This window comes from Schistocerca cancellata, chromosome 7 (genome assembly GCF_023864275.1).
Source record: "Schistocerca cancellata isolate TAMUIC-IGC-003103 chromosome 7, iqSchCanc2.1, whole genome shotgun sequence".
NCBI classification, from domain to species: Eukaryota; Metazoa; Arthropoda; class Insecta; order Orthoptera; family Acrididae; genus Schistocerca; species Schistocerca cancellata.
Window position 1 is genome coordinate 401,349,809 of NC_064632.1, and position 17,704 is coordinate 401,367,512.

The following is a 17,704-nucleotide window of genomic DNA, read 5'->3' on the forward strand; positions in this document are numbered from 1 at the left end:
TCTTTGGTTGAAGAAACTAAAAGGGTAGTTTCTGGATGTATGGTAAAATATTTAATTTATATTTACTTCTTCATGAAAGTGCAATACTATAGTGTCTTTCATAATGGAAGCAAATTTGACAGATGGTCAGAATATTTAAAAGTTGCTACAGAAGAGCAAAAGAGGTGGGGAGGGAGGATAGAAAATGGAAGAATATGAAGAAATGAAAAGTCGTAAAATTAAGAGCTTAAAAAGGCACTACGAGAGAGAAATGGAGAGGCTACAGTGACACCAGTACTATTTTTGATTTGCCATTGTCTCACAATAGGAAATTGCTTGGAAATGTATTTAACAGTATTTTTGAAAGTAATTTGCCAGTACATAACCGTTCTGATCGTATTTAGACAGCAGCCATAATTGTCTCACTTGCCAAACAGTAATTACGAAGAAACCACTAACCTAAGTTTTTGATCTTACAAGTAATCGTCTACTTTGTTGGTAGGTTTCATTTTAGGCAGTGTAAGAACAAATTGTGATAAGTAACTATATGGCCACATACTGAGCAAAGTGGCCCAGTGGTAAGACATTGAACTCACATTTAGGGAGAGTAGGGTTCAATATCCCATGCAGCCATCCAGATTTAGATTTTCCTAAATCACTTAGGCGATTATTGAAATGCTTTCTTTGCAAAAGACATGGCAGATTTCCTTCACATACTGACAAATCTTATCTTCTGTTCCATCTCCAATGATCTCATTATGAATAAGACTTTTAACTGTAATCTTCCTTCCCACATGGCAACAATTCATATCTAATTACTCCTCTTGCAGTATCAGTGTAGCCAAATATTCCATCTCATGCTAAAATACTTATATAGACTGAGTTACAGTATTGTCTACCTGTGGTTGGTGGAAAGAACAAGTGAGGCAAGAATAGTTATTTGAAGTTTCCAGCTATAATACAAAACACTCAACACCGTGCCTAAAAATGTAAAAGGGTGGTTGATTTAAGAGGACATTTTCATTTTTTATTTTGGTTTAGTTCTTCATTGTGAGGATAATTTTTTCTTGTATCCCCCAGGTTCACAAGTCTAATTAGAGGTGTTACCAATGTATACTCCTTATTCACCTTTCACATTATGCTCCCTTTTCTATTCTACATCATTCAAGTGATTTTCGTTGTGAAGATAATTTTTCTTGTGTCCCCCAGGCTCATAAGTATAATTAGAGGTGTCACCAATGTATACTCCTTATTCACCTTTCACATTATGCTCCCTTTTCTATTCTACATCATTCAAGTGCTGAGACAACAATTGTTGGTCCTGAACTACTTTTAAGGTTTGATAACATAGTAATTATGAAGATGACAACAACAGTAATAATAATGCCAATAATAATATAAAACTTGTGTTAATTGCACAGCTGCCATGATACTCATGTATGTACATGGTAGGCCATGTGGTCATGTTGTATGCAATATTGCACAAGGACAGAGGCCTACTACTCAAACCCATTTATGATGTATTATTAAGGACCCAGTATTGGCCCTATAATGCTATATTTTGTTGCATGTGCAGCCCAGTTCCAGTTATGATATTTTTGTTTAATGGTATATCCTTCATTGTGGAGGGGGCATACACACTCAAATGTATCATCAACAGGGTTGCTCAATTCACTTCCTCAGGTTTTGAGAGGAAGTGAGATAGTGTATATCATATGCAATTAGAGGACCTCCTCCTTGTATCTGTCATTCCATTGAACATTTCAGTCCATTCAGTTTTTCAGAAGAAGTAATTGAAATATACAGGGACATATCTTTGAAAATATTAATGCCACAATGTACATATGCTGCATTCTAAAATAGCGGATGCTTCAGAAGACAGTCATTTTTAACAAGTACTTAATAGTGAGGATTAACTTACTACACTTAGCTGCTGTGATGTACCATGAAAAAAAATGCAAATTAGATTATAACCTTGTTTAATATTTGCATGCTGGAGTGAATCTACAGTGTCGGAGGAAGATCATGAGGTAGCATGCGAAAATATTTTTGTTGTACGAGTGAAACCTTTTATTCAAGCTTTGTAGATTGTGTTATTATAACAGAATCCTTGATACAGGGTTTTCTGCACCAATATTGTGGAACATACTCTATAACATATCTTAGTTCAAATATTTTTATTATTATTGCAATGCGAGTGCCACTGTGAAAGTGGAAACTGTGTGCTGTAGCATACAATAAATGCACATAGTAGCTAGTAATATTGGCCCTGTACTTTGCATTCTAATTTAATCTGTGCATGTGGTTACCCATGCAGGCAGTGAGAAACAAAGTGGGAACACATTCTTCAAAGTCTGTCAACCTGATAATGTAGGTCTCACTTCATGTTATACATGATGAAAACTGATACAACTGTAACTGTTTGACAAGTCATGATAAATACAAGCTGCCTTCAGTCACTAAATGCATTCTTATTGATCCACTAATACACTAATAATAAAAACGTATAAGGGAATCGCCATTACAATAATGTATGGGGGGTGGAGATAAAGAAAAAAATCAATAACTCCACACTTATATTTCAGAACAAAGTGAGAAATATTTTTAGTAAATGTTACTGCTAGTTGACAGGGCACCAAGCTAAGAACTTGAGCACAATGAACCCAATTTCTCTCAGATTAAGAGCGCAAATGAAGGTACACAACATCAGCGAGCTGGCAAGACCTATTGTTACTTGAGCAATGTGAAAAGGGTGTCTAGTTTGCTGGAAGAAACATTAATAAATCATTCAGTAAAAAAAAAAAAATAGTTTGGTCAGATCAGCATGTACAACACACCTTATCACCACAGTATACATATGCAAGCTGCCTCTGCATTATTGTTGCAGATAGCATTCACTTGCCTGTGTTGGAGAACAACCTCAAACAGGGATCCCTTAAAAAAGAGAGCAAAACTAATTGATAAGCTGAGTATAAAAATTAGAAACAAAACTCAAACCCTACAAGGAGGAAAAATTGCACAGAAAAGTATGTCAGAAGATAAAATCAAACAATGGAAAATCCGGGATGGAATGTAACAGTATAATAAAAAGGATACTGGCTACTCACCAGAGATGCTGATTCGCAGATAGGCACAACAAAAAGACTGTCACAGTCAACACACACACACACACACACACACACACACACACACACACACACACACACACACACACGCCTGCAAATGCAACTCGCACACCTGACCACAGTCTCTACTGGCTGAAGCTAGACTACAAGCAGCAGCGCACGATGGGAGAGGCAACTGGGTGGGGGTAAGGAAGAGTCTAGGGCGGGGAGGGGGAGGGATAGGGGGATGAGTTGGAGAGAGGGTAGGGCAGCTAGATGCAGTTGGGACATTAGATGGAGGGGTGAGTGGGCGGGGGAGGAGGGGGGGTAGTGGAGAAGGAGAGAAGTGAAAAGACTGGATGTGCTTGTGGAATAGTGGGCTATGTAGTGCTGAAATGGGAGCAGGGGAGGGGCTAGATGGGTAAGGACAATGACTAACGAAAGTTGAGGCCAGGAGGGTTACGGGAACATAGGATATCTTGCAGGGAGTGTTCCCTGTGCAACAAGAAGATAGTGGCACAAACATTGTTGCAAATTCCACCTTACATACTGCATTGGTGAAAATGTTAGAAGTTTCTACACATATTTCAATGAGAATATGGATGTATTTTATCTGAAATATTTTGAGAAATCATCAACGGTTAAACAGAAGTAGACCTCTGGGCATACAGTAACCAGTACAGTAAGTACACAGAAAACAAGAGGGGCAATTGTAATATTTTGGAAGATCCAGAAATCAATGTACTCTTAATAGCATGCTAATGAAAATACTGAGTGTAATGGGTACATTATTATTGCATTGTTGCAAATTATGTCTGCAATTTGACAGAGATAATTTGCAACAATACAAAATGGAATACAATTAGCTTTCTGAGAAACCAGTCAAAAACGTGACCTGTGGAATTGACAGTGACTTAAGTGTATTTCCTGCACTGCATTTAAATATCTCCAGAATTAATTTTAACTTGATCAAAATTTACAATGTATAAATGTATGTGGTTAACACGAGATGCAGTAGTGTCCTCTGTGACCGTTAAGTAGCATCTGAAGATGAAGCCCCAAGGTGCGAAATCCACTGTGCATAAATCAATAAAAATAACTGTTGACTAATGGCAGCTTTTATTTATCGCTGGCATGTAGTTTTTGTTTTACATCTGCCTTAAAGTGAAAATGAACTCGTGACTATCTTACATGTACTGACCATCTTCCGTAATTGCAACACTGAATTGCTATGCCCTTAAAATTTAAACACAGATTATGGGGAAAAATAAACATATCAGTTAGGATGAGGAAATATGACAACTGGCCAAATGGAGGAGATTATAATTTCTGGGCATACACATAAAATAATGGTGATTATTGTAGGAAGGCTATTGAAATTGCATTGTTAATGCACACGTGTGTGTGTGTGTGTGTGTGTGTGTGTGTGTGTGTGTGTGTGTGTGTAAGAATAGTTCAGTAAATCAGTTACAAAAGAATAGTTCAGTAAATCAGTTACAAAAGTCAGCATTTTTTATGTGTCTGTGTGCTGCTCTATGCTTTTTTCTGTGTGGAGAACAATTCCCTTTCCATGTCTTCACACATTTAAAAAGAAGCCAGTATTGCAAGATGTTCTTAAATTAGCATTGACCACTGTGTCCTTTATGCAATTGACACCCTTATTGTATCGTGAGTGACTGGTTCCTTAGCCCTGCAGAGAGATATTGATGACTGTGGGAAAGATGGAAAACGAATGAGTTTGTTCATAATAAAAAGAAATTTATGTTGGAAACAAAGAAATAATCTCTTTATCCTGGAGCTAAGTATATAAAGAGCAATCATAAAGCATTTCTTCCTGTTCATGTTCACTGCAGAACAAGACGAAATTTTTAAAATATTTTCGTTTTTCTCTTCATTTTGACTATCCAGTGCCTTTCTTGTCAAACTGGAAATTTTGGTCCAGCAACAAAGATGAAATAGTGGAAATGACCTAATCACCGTATTGCAACTGCTCTACACACAAAATATGATTCAAATGTGGGAAGAGGGATAATCTGTGGTTTTACATAATAGAGGACAGTGCAAAGTTTTCTGGCTATTTGCAGAACAATATATGCTCTTAGGACTTGTGACTGTAAAGTGCTGCATAAGAACATTGCACTTTTTTATTTTATTTTTAAAGTAATAACATGCAATTGTTCTAAAGACTTTTATGAAACCAAATGAATTCAGTATCCTTGGTGAAGTAAAGTACTACAAGAAAATTGACAAAAGTCTTGTTCTGCTTCAGTGTTTGACTAGTACTTTGCTTGGGAGCGGTGAACCTTTCCATGTTGATCTTGTTAAAACATATAATGAACATTTGCTGTTAAGGTGATGTCTTCAGATGTTTTATCAAAGTTGTCAGTTAGTCAAATGTCCTACATGCTGACAACTTCTTTTTTGGAATGCATTACTAAGTTATTGTAACAATATTTTTAAAGGATAGTTGCTACTCGCCATATAGTGGAGATAGATGCTGAGTCACAGATAGGCACAACAAAAAGACCATCAGAAAGTGAGCTTTCGGCCAATGAGGCCTTTGTCAAAAACACATACACACAGACGTAAACACAACTCACACACACATATGACAATGAGTTTCTGGCAGCTGAAGGCAGACTTATATGTGAGTTGCATTTGCGTGTGTGTGTGTGTGTGTGTGTGTGTGTGTGTGTGTGTGTGTGTGTGTATGTATGTGTGTGTTTGAGTGTGAGTTGGAGTGTGTGTGTGTGTGTGTGTGCTCTGTTTTCGACAAAGACCTTATTGACTGAAAGCTCACTTTGCATCTCCACTATACGGTGAGTAGCAACTATCCTTTTCATAATATTGTTACATTCCATCCTGAATTCTCCATTGTTTGATTATTTTTATCCTTAGCACAATTTCGTCAGTGGTTACTTCACAGTCTTCAAAGATTAGCTGATCATTTTTACAGGAAAGATAATTGTATGAGCAGTTGATGATAATGATCATTTCAGTGTGGTTGTATTGCTGATTTTCATTGTTTAATTAAATCATGAGGCTGACTGTCCCAAAAGCTGCATGAACACTAGATATGTTTCACATTGAAGACTGGGTAACTGATTAAAAAAATGGGGTTCATATGAAGTGAAGAAACAGAAAAATGGTTCACACTTAAGACTGGTGAGTTATTTAAAAGAATAAACTGACATATTTGGTAGTGAAATGTGTAGAGTGAGAGGGCTGTTAGATCATTATTGTAACAAGAATTACAAATAAGTCAGAGTTTTGACTTTCATTCTAGATGGAACTGTGACCAGAACAAAGTTAACTTAATGCACTTTGTCTGTACAGCTATCACCTGAGTAATGATTTCTGCTGCTGTGTATTTAGGATTCCTTATTGGTCATTCTTACTAACAGGAAATCACTAAAGCAGTTCCATAAACCAATGTTATATTATGCTTGTGATTCATATAACTAACTTCATAGCCAAATTAATTCAAATTCAGTTTCATAACATTTGTGGGTTTTGTAAAAGTGGATTGTAAGTATAGTTATTTCTAAAATTAATTCTGGTTTAGTAAAGTTCAATACATTTATTTTCAATATCACTTTATGATAACTTTTTACTAATATTCTGGCTCCCACTTTGTAAAAATACCATTGCCTGCTACTTTTAACTGTACTAACATCCCCTTGCAGACCACACCCTTCCCATCCTTCTGTATTAATTTCCTTGTGGAGGTAGCTAGTTGTGGCATGCATGCTGTGTATGTTATAACTACCGGTGGCAGCTGGAGCGCAAGTCGAGCACAGGGACGACATCTGCCAGCAGCAGCAGTTCGATGGAGGGCGAATATGAAGCTGCATCAGGAAGAGCAGACGACTCGCAGGATGACAAGCCGAAGGTAGAAGAGCTGGATTGTACAGTGTGGGAGTGTGCTTTCCTGGCCTCCAAATGCACCTGGTTGTGAGAATGGCAAGGGAGAACTTTGGATTCTACAGCTAAACAGATCCTGTGAAAGGAAATCTTACTATCATTTTTGAGTGTGGTATGAGAGTAGAGACACTGTGAATGAAATCATGTTTCATGATTCTCTTAGTTACTGAATTTTGTAATGGTATCTCTCTCCCTTTTAGGGATTTACAAGGAATATAGAAATACTAACTCACCAACAGTGTGTTTATGCAGGCGGTAGACTGCACATGAAAGACCCCCCCCCCCCCCAAAAAAAAAAAAAAAAAAAAAAAAAAAAAACTACTACTACTACTACTACTACTCCTTCCACTTAACTTCAGATGTAGTTTATGGGGCACTTGTTAACCTGGACCCAGACTCTTTTTTGACATTACAAGGAATAGTGTGGAGAATGGCATAATTTATCATTGGAAAACGGAAAAAAATTAAAATCTCTATAAATTCTCACAAAGTAATCCCAAATTTTCAGTAACAATGTTCAGCTTCGATTCAGTGTATTTCTACAATTTAATAATAATAACCTGCCACTGTTTTAAATTTTGTAATGGAGGTTGTCCAGCCTTTCCCGAAAGAACTTATTGTATATGCATTTCTGGAAAATTTTCTCTAATTTTGCGTTTCTCATACTACTGAAAACCAAGCCCCATTTACACTGGACATAGCTCGCTTTCCACAAAAGCAGCTGACATTCCTGTTTGTCAGCAGTGAAAGTGAGATTTGAACCAACTTTGGGCTGAGAATAGCCACTATAATAATACCTCAGTTGTGAGTATTAGTGTTAGAGTTATGAGCTTTTGTGCTGGCTTGCAACTGTGATCAAGTTAATTGTGATACAGTAAAAAATACGAGTAGCATTGATTCATTGTCACAAACTAGCACAAGTTCTGTACACTGGATTGACAATCTTTTTTATACAAGACATCTTCCAAACCCTCACCTGTAGTGAAGACTTGTTTGTTTATCCTCCACAGTAGCCAATGTACCATTTAGCTTTTATGAGTATGTGTTCACATCTCAAATATATTGGCTCATTACTCCTTTTCTTTCTTTACTTGTAGTGCACGTATTCACCCTATCAGTTGCAAGTGGTCGTGAATTTTTGTAATTGTCAGATTTGAATCAGTGGAAAAAGATTTCTACCCAGCCAAACAGGCTCACAGAGAAAGTGGCATGTTAAAAGATTTTGCTCTATAAGTGTTCTGTGTGCTATCCAACTTCAGTAGGTTATTCACTTGTTTGTTCATAATGTAATATAGTCTCAGGTCTTAGCAGAGAGAGAACTGTGTGTGTGTGTGTGCGTGTGTGTGTGTGCAGGAACAGGGATTCGAATGTACTTAGGCATTTGTGGATGTGGATTGAACTGCTTGGAGCTATAGATTTAAAATACCAAGGACATTGGCACTGATGATCATTAGGGATATTAATTCGCAAGGACTTTTGTGATACATGTATACAGCCAGGTGTTGAAGAGGCCAGAGTGAGGCAAATATAGTGCTTTGAATGTCATAGAATAAAATAGATGCTGTGTACTTTGTGGCTGACAGTTTGCTTACAGCATGAACATTGGTATGTGTTGAAATGAAATTTTGCATTGTTACCTCTGTTTCAGTTTCCTTCTTTTAAAACTGTTTGATCTTGGTTTGAGGATTTATGTATTATTGCATGCACTTTGTCTTTATTTTGTCTGGTAGGATAATTACTGTGCATTTGCTTTAAATTACTTAAAAGTTTTGTGGAAGAATGAAGTTTTAATTTGATTGAAATTACACATATTTATTTGTATTTCAAGGTAACCCAGTACTCTATTTTAAACACAGTTTATAAAGGATTGCATAAATCTGTCCATTGTCTACCAATGTTTTAGTTGTTAGGTACACATTTAGTAGTAGTGCAGGGTTCCAGAAACACAAATGGTTTTTTAGTAATTTTATTTGTTTTTAATTTCACTGGTATGTCATATCATGTTTAAGTAATGAAGGTGACAGGATATACAGTAAATAACATTTCAGAAATTCAACTTACATGCATGCAACTGTTTGCTTTCTGTATATTTTGTTTTCTTGTGAGGATGAGAGGCAAAATCACAGTGAATGTGAGAGTAGTTTTCTGACTATTTGAGTTGAATAAAGATTGCATTTACCTCTTTTTTTGCATTTTGTGGTGCTAGTATCATTTTTAAACACTTCAGTAAGTACAGACACAACTATTAATAACTAAGAAAAAAACTATTGCCGTTTCTACTGCAATAACATTCCTGCCTTACCCTCTCAGCTGGAAAAAATAAATACCTTTCAAGAATTTATTTGTGTTTTGTACTTTCAATTTGATGACACATCATCCACTTCTTCACTTTTTCCACATGTCTTTTACAACTAATGATGTATTGTAGCTATTACCCATCATCTAAATGACAGACTTGCTCTGTTGTTCTCCCTACTATCAGTTTTATAATGCTGTATGCGTATAAACACAAACCATATTTTGCTACCCCCTCTTCTTGTACACAGTGTCTCACTTGTCTTTGTTATCGGTGGGTTTATAATTGTGGCTGCCTTACGATGATTTCCATTTTATGACATCTATATCCTGATGAGATTTAAAAGCTTTTCTCTTAGTTACTGTATCTACAGTATTTACTCTGCCCTTTATCAGTCCAGTTAAGTTTTAAACAAATATGGAGTGAGCCAGCTGTTCAGCTGTAGTTGATTAATATACGATATGTACTTAAACTAACATGAGTGGTAGCTCAGTATTTAGAAAAACATATGGGCTGTTACATGTGTGTATGCAGCAAGTATCAATGAGCTACAATTGAGTGGCTGCCATTCCTAATTTTTGTTTATTGTTGCTATCCTGAAGTTTCCATTGTTGCAACACTTAACTTTTAATATGGCTATACAGCACTATCTTTCAGTTGCTTTCAACTTAATTGTTAAGTTTCACATCATATTTCACTGAGCTACAAAAATACAGCTTGAGTAACATCTTTATTTCTGCAGAATATGAGACAGCAAAGAATTTCTCCCTTTGAAGATTTTTTTTCTTGGGAAAAAATCAGTGCTACATCTCATTCTTACTTTGACAATATTGTGTAACATTCAATGTCCTTTATCCTCATTGCGAACTCTTTTGTCTGTAAGGATTGTGATGAGACTATAACCCCTAATTTCTGTTTTCTTATTTCTTATCCAAAACAGAAAAGTTTTGATATTTAACAAAACCTTACATGTTCATCATGTCCCTTTATGTGTCACTGAGACACGTTCCTTGCAAAATTGCTTTTTTATGACGTCTGAATATTCTGTCCGTTATCAGTGGGTTATCAATTTTACAAGGCAGTAGCAACCTTTTCATTTGCAAAAGTCTTAATAATCACTTTGTATGTTTGCGCATTTTCTTGGTAATGTGAAAAAATAGGTAATGTCTGCCTCTTCAGAAAATGATTATTTACGAAATACTAACATGTGGATGTAAATGACAGCATTTTTCTTCTCAGATCAGTAATATAAAATAGTTAATTTCTCCTTATCTCTCAAATGATATATTCCCAGTTAATTAATTACACATTATGGAAGAGTTCCATACACACTACATTGTAATTGAACTAGTTTGCTGTTAATGGACTAACTGTGTCTATACTTACTGCAGGTATTCATTCAGGCAGTATATTGGTGGGCTTAAGAGTGTGTCCTTTTTGACTGTGGCTTCAGATGTGTAGCACATAAGCATTGTAACTATGAATCAAACAAAAATTGTAACACAATGTTTTTTTCTGGTAGAACTACTTTTAAGTAATTTTTAACATATACAAGGTGTTTCAAAAAGAATGACCTGATTTCGGATTGTAGTAATTACGAAACATGGGATGAGTTGGCAGAGGAAATGTGTGTTGTTTGAATGGATGTGGCCTAAAGTTTCATAAAATTTCTGGTAGATGTCAGTCAGTGTGTCTTCTCAGTTTGTAGTCAGTCAGAAGTAAGATGTTGACCATGCAGCAGAAGGTGTTTCATGTGTAGCAGTCTGCAAAGAGTGAGTCAGCGATTTCAGTCCAGCACACTTTTCATAGTTGTTCTTGCATTGATCTGCCTTTACCCAAAAACATTTGTCAGTGGTATCACCAAATTGTTACATTTCTCTGGAAAAAGTTTATGGTCCTTTCGATTTTGATGAAAACGCTGTGACTGGAATGAGCTATCTTCAAGTGCTGCAGAACGGAAGTTCTCCACAACTTCAGGACTCCGATTATTTCATTTTCCAACAGGATGTAGGTCCACCACATTGGCACAACAACATATGTCAGTTTCTCAATGACTGTGCCTCAGTGCTGGATAGGGCACACGGGACCCCGAGACACTGCCCTGGATTCTTGGCCTCCAAGATCGCCTGACATGACTCCATGTGATCTTTACTTGTGGGGATATGTGAAGGAAAGTGTGTTCATTTCCCCTTTACCTCCTGACAGAAGAACAGAGTAATAACTGCCATAACTTCTGTAAAAGCACACACAGAGTATTTTTAATAGAGTAGCCTTAACTTTAAGATTTTGTGAGTGTTTTGCAATTCATCCGACTTTTGTTTTATGTTTTTATTAATAAATAAGGAGTATTGAAATCTGGTAATTCTTTTTGAAACACTCTGTATTATAAAATTGTCACCTACTTATACATATGATTTAATGTAGTTATTTGTTGTGAATGTTTCTCTGCACACTTGTTTTTATTACAGTTATTGTCACATTACACATCTTTCTATTTTTATGGTATGCTCTCACTTCCAGTTTTACATGTGGAAAATATGGATTTTTAAATTTTTGGGGATTGAAGATAATGCCAAACTCAGGAAAAACTTTATTTAAGAAAGAAACTATTGCACAGAGAAAATTTTTTATTCTGACTTGTGATTATATTCAACCTGAGTTAATATCCAAAGTAATTTTATTTTATATATTGACTTTTCTCCCACTACCATGCAGTTGTTACTGCTTTAATAGTCTCTCTGAGTTTGTGGTACATCTGAGTTTTTCTGTTGTACTTCCCCTGTGATTTTCTGTGAAGCCAACTGTTTTATCTGTCACAGTTTTTCCTGTTACAATGTTTACATTAATATTTCAATATATTTTATATCCCATACAACATGTGTAAAAGAATATCACATGTGGGGAAAAGTTGAAATTTTATGTTGGTATTGTGTAGAGTGCAACAACAGTTTTGCAACTGGTTAGGCATTTCTCTTGTTACAACCCCATTAATCACATCAAAAAAAGAAAATTTGTGTCTTTGGAGCTCATTGTAATAAAATTCACTCTTGTTTTTATATACCAGTTACACTAACACTAATTATGTATATGCCGATTGAGAAATTAAAATTGGAGTTTTGTTAGTAATAGTTTATGATGCTGTTCTTTTGGTATATATTGTGAGGTAGGGGGACATGAAAACTATTAAATATCGTGTTGTGTGTATTTGCTGGAAATTGATAAGTAGAAGTTTGTCATATTTTTGCAAGTTATAGAACTGAAATGTAAATTCGTTGAACTACACTTGCTGGATGCTGATGACAGGAGCTACAACTAGTTACAATTTGGATTTTGAAATTTACCATGTCTCTTGACCAATTTAGAATGTTTTCATATCCATCTTTTAAGGGTACACATTTATTCAGTGTAGCAGTTAGAGGTCTGCATCTGATGTTTTCGCTTGCTCAGATTGCTCAGAACATGTAGTTCCCTGTAAGTCTGTCAGATGTCAATATAGCCACCTTGGACTGAGGGGGCAACCACACTCCACTCTCATGACGCTTGTTTGAGTGTAGCACACTCAAATTGCTCGATCATCTGCTGTAATTACCCGAGCGCCACTCAGTTGTCTGCTGTTGGACCATGGTGCAAGAATGCGAGATGAAGGAGAGAGCGAAAGCAAAACCTTATTCAGAATGATATATCCTGAGTGTGAAAGATGGTGGCTGTAACAATGTTAGGGAGAGATTTTCATCAGTGACTGACAAGGGTGCCAGCTACACGTACTGTGGCACATGCTCTACTCTTCAGTCTTACCTTCCACCATCACACATCTGAAGACAAATATCTCAGATTTCGACAAAGTGTAATTTCTGAAGCATTAGCAGTTTTGGTGAAAGGTACACTAATTAAAAAGGTGTGTAGAAATGTGTCCCAGAGGCCTTCATCCAAATACTTTAATATTAGGTGTAGGATTTTGTGTTTTTTGTATCAGGAGCTTGTAAATGTCAGTTCAGAATTGGGAGATGCAGATGTTTCCAACATTCTGACTCCTCCTATGATAATAATACGAAACACTGAAAGACAAGCCGATGAAATATGAGTGACTATGATGTCCAGCATTATTCAGGCCATAGGCATGAATGCATATGGATGTACAGTGGATAATGGACCAACAATATCAGGAAATGTGTTACCTATCTAGTACTGTGGACTTTGATTATTCAGATTAGGCACTGTGGAGTATGGCATTGATGACAAATCACTTTTCCGAGAAGAAAAAGAAGTATGCGGAATTTATTAAGAACTACGCTGAGGAAACATTATTCAGATTGTTAGGAGTAAATCCCCACCATTTTAATAACTTTTCATTTTCCACTGACGAAGACACTAATGTACGCAAGGTACTGCAATCCTTTCAGTATTATGCGTGTATTAAACATGTATTGAACATAGTCCGGAAACATATGTTAGATGACAATTACTTAATAAATGGGCTTGGAGTAGTTTATTCAACAACCTTTGCTGCTAAAGATAGTGACTGTTTCGTGAAGAAAAATGGTGACCTGAATTTGATGTAGACAAGCTTAAGCAAGAAATGTAGAGTAAGTGTAACAGCTTGTTTAGAATGCTACACTATGTATGAAGGCACTACGACAAAGTCATGGAACTGCTTCCAGAGAGAGGTGTCTCTGAAAAACTTACTGATTATGACAACAACACTGCAAAAGAATTTGTGACATTTTTAGAGCCAATCATAGATGCATCGGAAATGCTTGAAGGTGAGAAGTTTCCAACAGTTCAGTTTGTTTTATTATGGCTCCACAAACTGAAAAGTCATTGCAATTTAGGACCTAAAGATACAAAAATGCATACATTTAAATTACTGTAGATACACTGCGTGTCCAGCAAATTGCACCTAATTGCAATACGCCGCTTTCAGTGTCACCGCTATTTTGGCAGTACATTACAATTGTCATATTATCATCTATTAACTGTAAGTACTACGAGTACTGAATCATCGCTGTCTCTGTTTTTCACAGACTAGAAAGTTGAAACTTTGGCGTTGCACAGAGTAGTAACAATTCTGTGGTCACCCTTCTGATTATTGTCGATGATATTTGTTTGTGACAGAGATGAGACATAAAATAGTGTGGATAAAATGTGTGATGAAGCATCAGGTTCTGATAAGCTAGACCAAAAAAATTTCAGTGCGGTTTGGAACTTTATTTCTGACTGACAAAGCGAACTTGATCTGAAATTAGTTGATTCATTGTAATTATGCCAACAGGGAATAATTTGGAGACAATTTTGTTCTTGTTAGATTTATAATTTGTTAGGTGATGAGGATCAAATATGTACATTTGAATCAATAAAGCAGGTGTTATAAAAAGCAGCAAGAGGTTCTTCATTATGAGACCGACAAAAGTTAGAAATGTAATTCTCCTGTGAAATTCCCAGTTGTTTCCAAAGTTTTCTTATTGCGTAAAGCAAGCTGTTTTCTCCTTATGAATCACAATGATGTCACACTTAAAAACTGCCTCAGGAGTATATGTCTGATCTGAGTGTAGTTCCATCAGCTGATGGACATATGTCAGGAGCAGCACCAGCCTGCAGGCACAGAGTGCTGCTATTAAAATGGTGGCAACAGCATCACAGCAAGTGTGTCAGAAGGGCCGTCCCCTGCCCTCCTCTCCCCACAGTGCCTCATTCAACTACAGCCCACTTCGAGCGTTTGTACTCGGAGAAGCCGTGATCGAGCGCAGCACGCTCGAGCGAGTAGAGTGAGCGAAACCCCCAATTTGCTGATCTCTAGAAGCTGTAGTTACCTTCTAAAGATGAAAAGAGATGGAGCCAGTCAAGGAAAATTTAAAATAGTATATGTTAGTGTCCACTAATCTGTTATCAATAAAATGAGAGGTATAGATTTGTTAAAAAAAGGTAGTCGTGGTCATTGCATCTCAAAAAACAACTACATCCGAAGTTAAATTAAAAAAAAAAAAAGAAGAGTTTTGCTATATTATAATGAGATTGTGTAAGTTGTGTGTAAATACTTAAAAGTAAAATGATGCTCTGAATAATAAGAAAAAAATTAAGTAAATAGCACACTCCTCAACCTTCACAGAAACCTGTTGGAGGTGTTGCAGTTCTGCCTCCTGGTGCTCTTGGCTTTGGCAAAAAGCAAAAAAAGAAAGATAAGGATGGCAGTGACAAAGAAAAGGGAGCAGCAGAGGCAGAAGATGAAGAAAAAGAGAACAGACAGGACAACGACTCACTAAATACTTCCGATGAAAAATCACCTACCAGGAAGAGAGAGAAGCTCAAGATTAAGGTAAGATTTATCTACTTAGTTTATAGGATTCAACTTTCAGGAGAGCAAAGCATCATATAATGCTGGAAAACATTTCAGTGCTGTTTTTTCCCATCTGGAGTGAGATAAGATGTATCCTTACCAATTACGCTCAACCTCTTCAGTCATAAAATTTAGAACTCTTTCATATTGAAGTACTGATTTACATTTAACATAGTGTAATTATTGATTTATTTTTTTAAGTAAATTTAAATAAAGAAAATTCTAGATTTTTTGTTAATTGTTTCTAATTTACTTACCATTCTTAAGATCTTATTTGTACATGAAAGAAAGAAAGAAAGAAAGAAAGAAAAGGGGAAAGAACATGGTAAAAGTTTTATCTTTGTTAACCTGCATTGTGAAGAAAATACTAATCACAGCAAAAGAGAGAGCAACCACGCATTAGAATGATATTTCTTATTTTGAGAGACATCACTGACACATGGTCGTGTTAAAAAAAAACCATCTTTACTGTGGGGTATGTCAGGCTTGTTTCTAGAATTCTTAGCTCTGAAGGAATAGCAGAAGAAAGAAAGGAAATACTGTTGCCAGGAGTTGGTGCTAATGTATATCATGGTCACCATCTAACTGGAAACAGGATTTTCTGCCATCAGTTTATGTTTATACAGTTTTAACCAAAATTATTGTATTAACATATTTAGTGTGATGACACTTTTTTTGTAGAGCCATATACTTTTTTGAAGTTTAATATCTTTTTCATAAGTGATCATACTACTTGTCCACAACATAGCAGATTTTTTGCTTAGCATTTTATCACGTAAACAGAAATTCATATGTGGGCAACTGTGTTATTTCAAAATATTTTTGAATAGTTTTAACACTCTGTTTCAGAATGGCTCTTCCATAGACTTATCAAAGGAAAACATATACAGAACCTACCATAATTTCTGCGGTAGAAAAAAGTGTTATTTAGTGAAAAAAATGAAAATTTTATGGAAATGCCTGTAATCATTTTAATTATACATCTCTCTCTCTCTCTCTCTCTCTCTCTCTCTCTCTCTCTCTCTCCCCCCCCCCCCCCCCCAAATGATCAATAAATTCCCACATTAATGCCATAAAATCTTGTAGTATTATGTAATATTTCAGAACACTATTTGTTTATATTAGTTGACTAATTGTGCAAAGTCATTGTTATGTAAGCCAGAAGGACCATATCTTCAGTTCAAAGGCAAGTATGTGGTGTATGTGATATTTGAACAGTGATTGCTTTAGAAGCATTGTGGTTTGTTGTAGTTCATTTGCATAAGTATTGTTTGAATTTTTGTACATAGAATTTGTATATAGCGTAATGTTTGATTTTGCATATGACTACCTTAAAATAACAAAGAATGCTAATTATGTAAATAAATTTATTACACACTTAAGAAAAAAAACTCTTAAAAACTATTTATCTCATGCAGAGAAATAGAAATTAGGTAAAATGTCCACGTTCAGTAGTGAAAAGTTGTGCTCTGTACTCTCCCCTATGTATGCTATTAAAGGAGAACAACAAGGGCCATGAGGTGAGGATGGTAGTGAAAGGGATTCAATAGAGGCAAAATTATTGATGCACAGAATACTGCTCTAAGAGGTCAGGAAACAAGTAGTAAAATAAACAGTAGACAGGCCTTATACAGTGACCAGATATTTAATGCATGTAATTAACAATTTGAAGAGATTATTTAAACTGGACATTGAAAAAAATCAACAGCAAATGAGGGACTGCAGAGTGAAGGAAAATAGAAAAAAAGGATGAAGAGGAATTAAAAATAAAACAGGGGGAAGACACTTATGAGATGTTGGATGCCCATATGAGAACTGAAACTACTCTTGACATAATTAATGTTGACACAGAGAACTTGTGTTAAACATACATTGAAACAAATAGTTGTATCCCATCAGACAGCTATCAATCCACATGTGAAAGTGAACATTGTAAAACTGTCCAAAAGAATAAATATGAAGACTGTTCATCTTACAGCTCACTATATCTTATTGTAGATTCTTTTATAACACAACCAATAGGGGCTGGGTATTAGCTTCACCACCACATTTTTTTATACCTCATTTGCT

General features: G+C 35.9%; 1 protein-coding gene across 4 annotated transcripts in view; it reads left to right on the top strand.

Moving 5' to 3' along the window:
* The window catches only part of LOC126092210 (mesocentin-like), a 619,468-nt gene that overhangs the window by 550,375 nt on the left and 51,389 nt on the right, over positions 1-17,704 (top strand). For all 4 annotated transcript variants that reach the window (XM_049907701.1, XM_049907704.1, XM_049907705.1 and 1 more), the window contains exon 11: positions 15,407-15,613. In XM_049907701.1, coding sequence (XP_049763658.1) covers positions 15,407-15,613 — 207 coding nt within the window. The remainder of the gene's footprint in view (positions 1-15,406; positions 15,614-17,704) is intronic.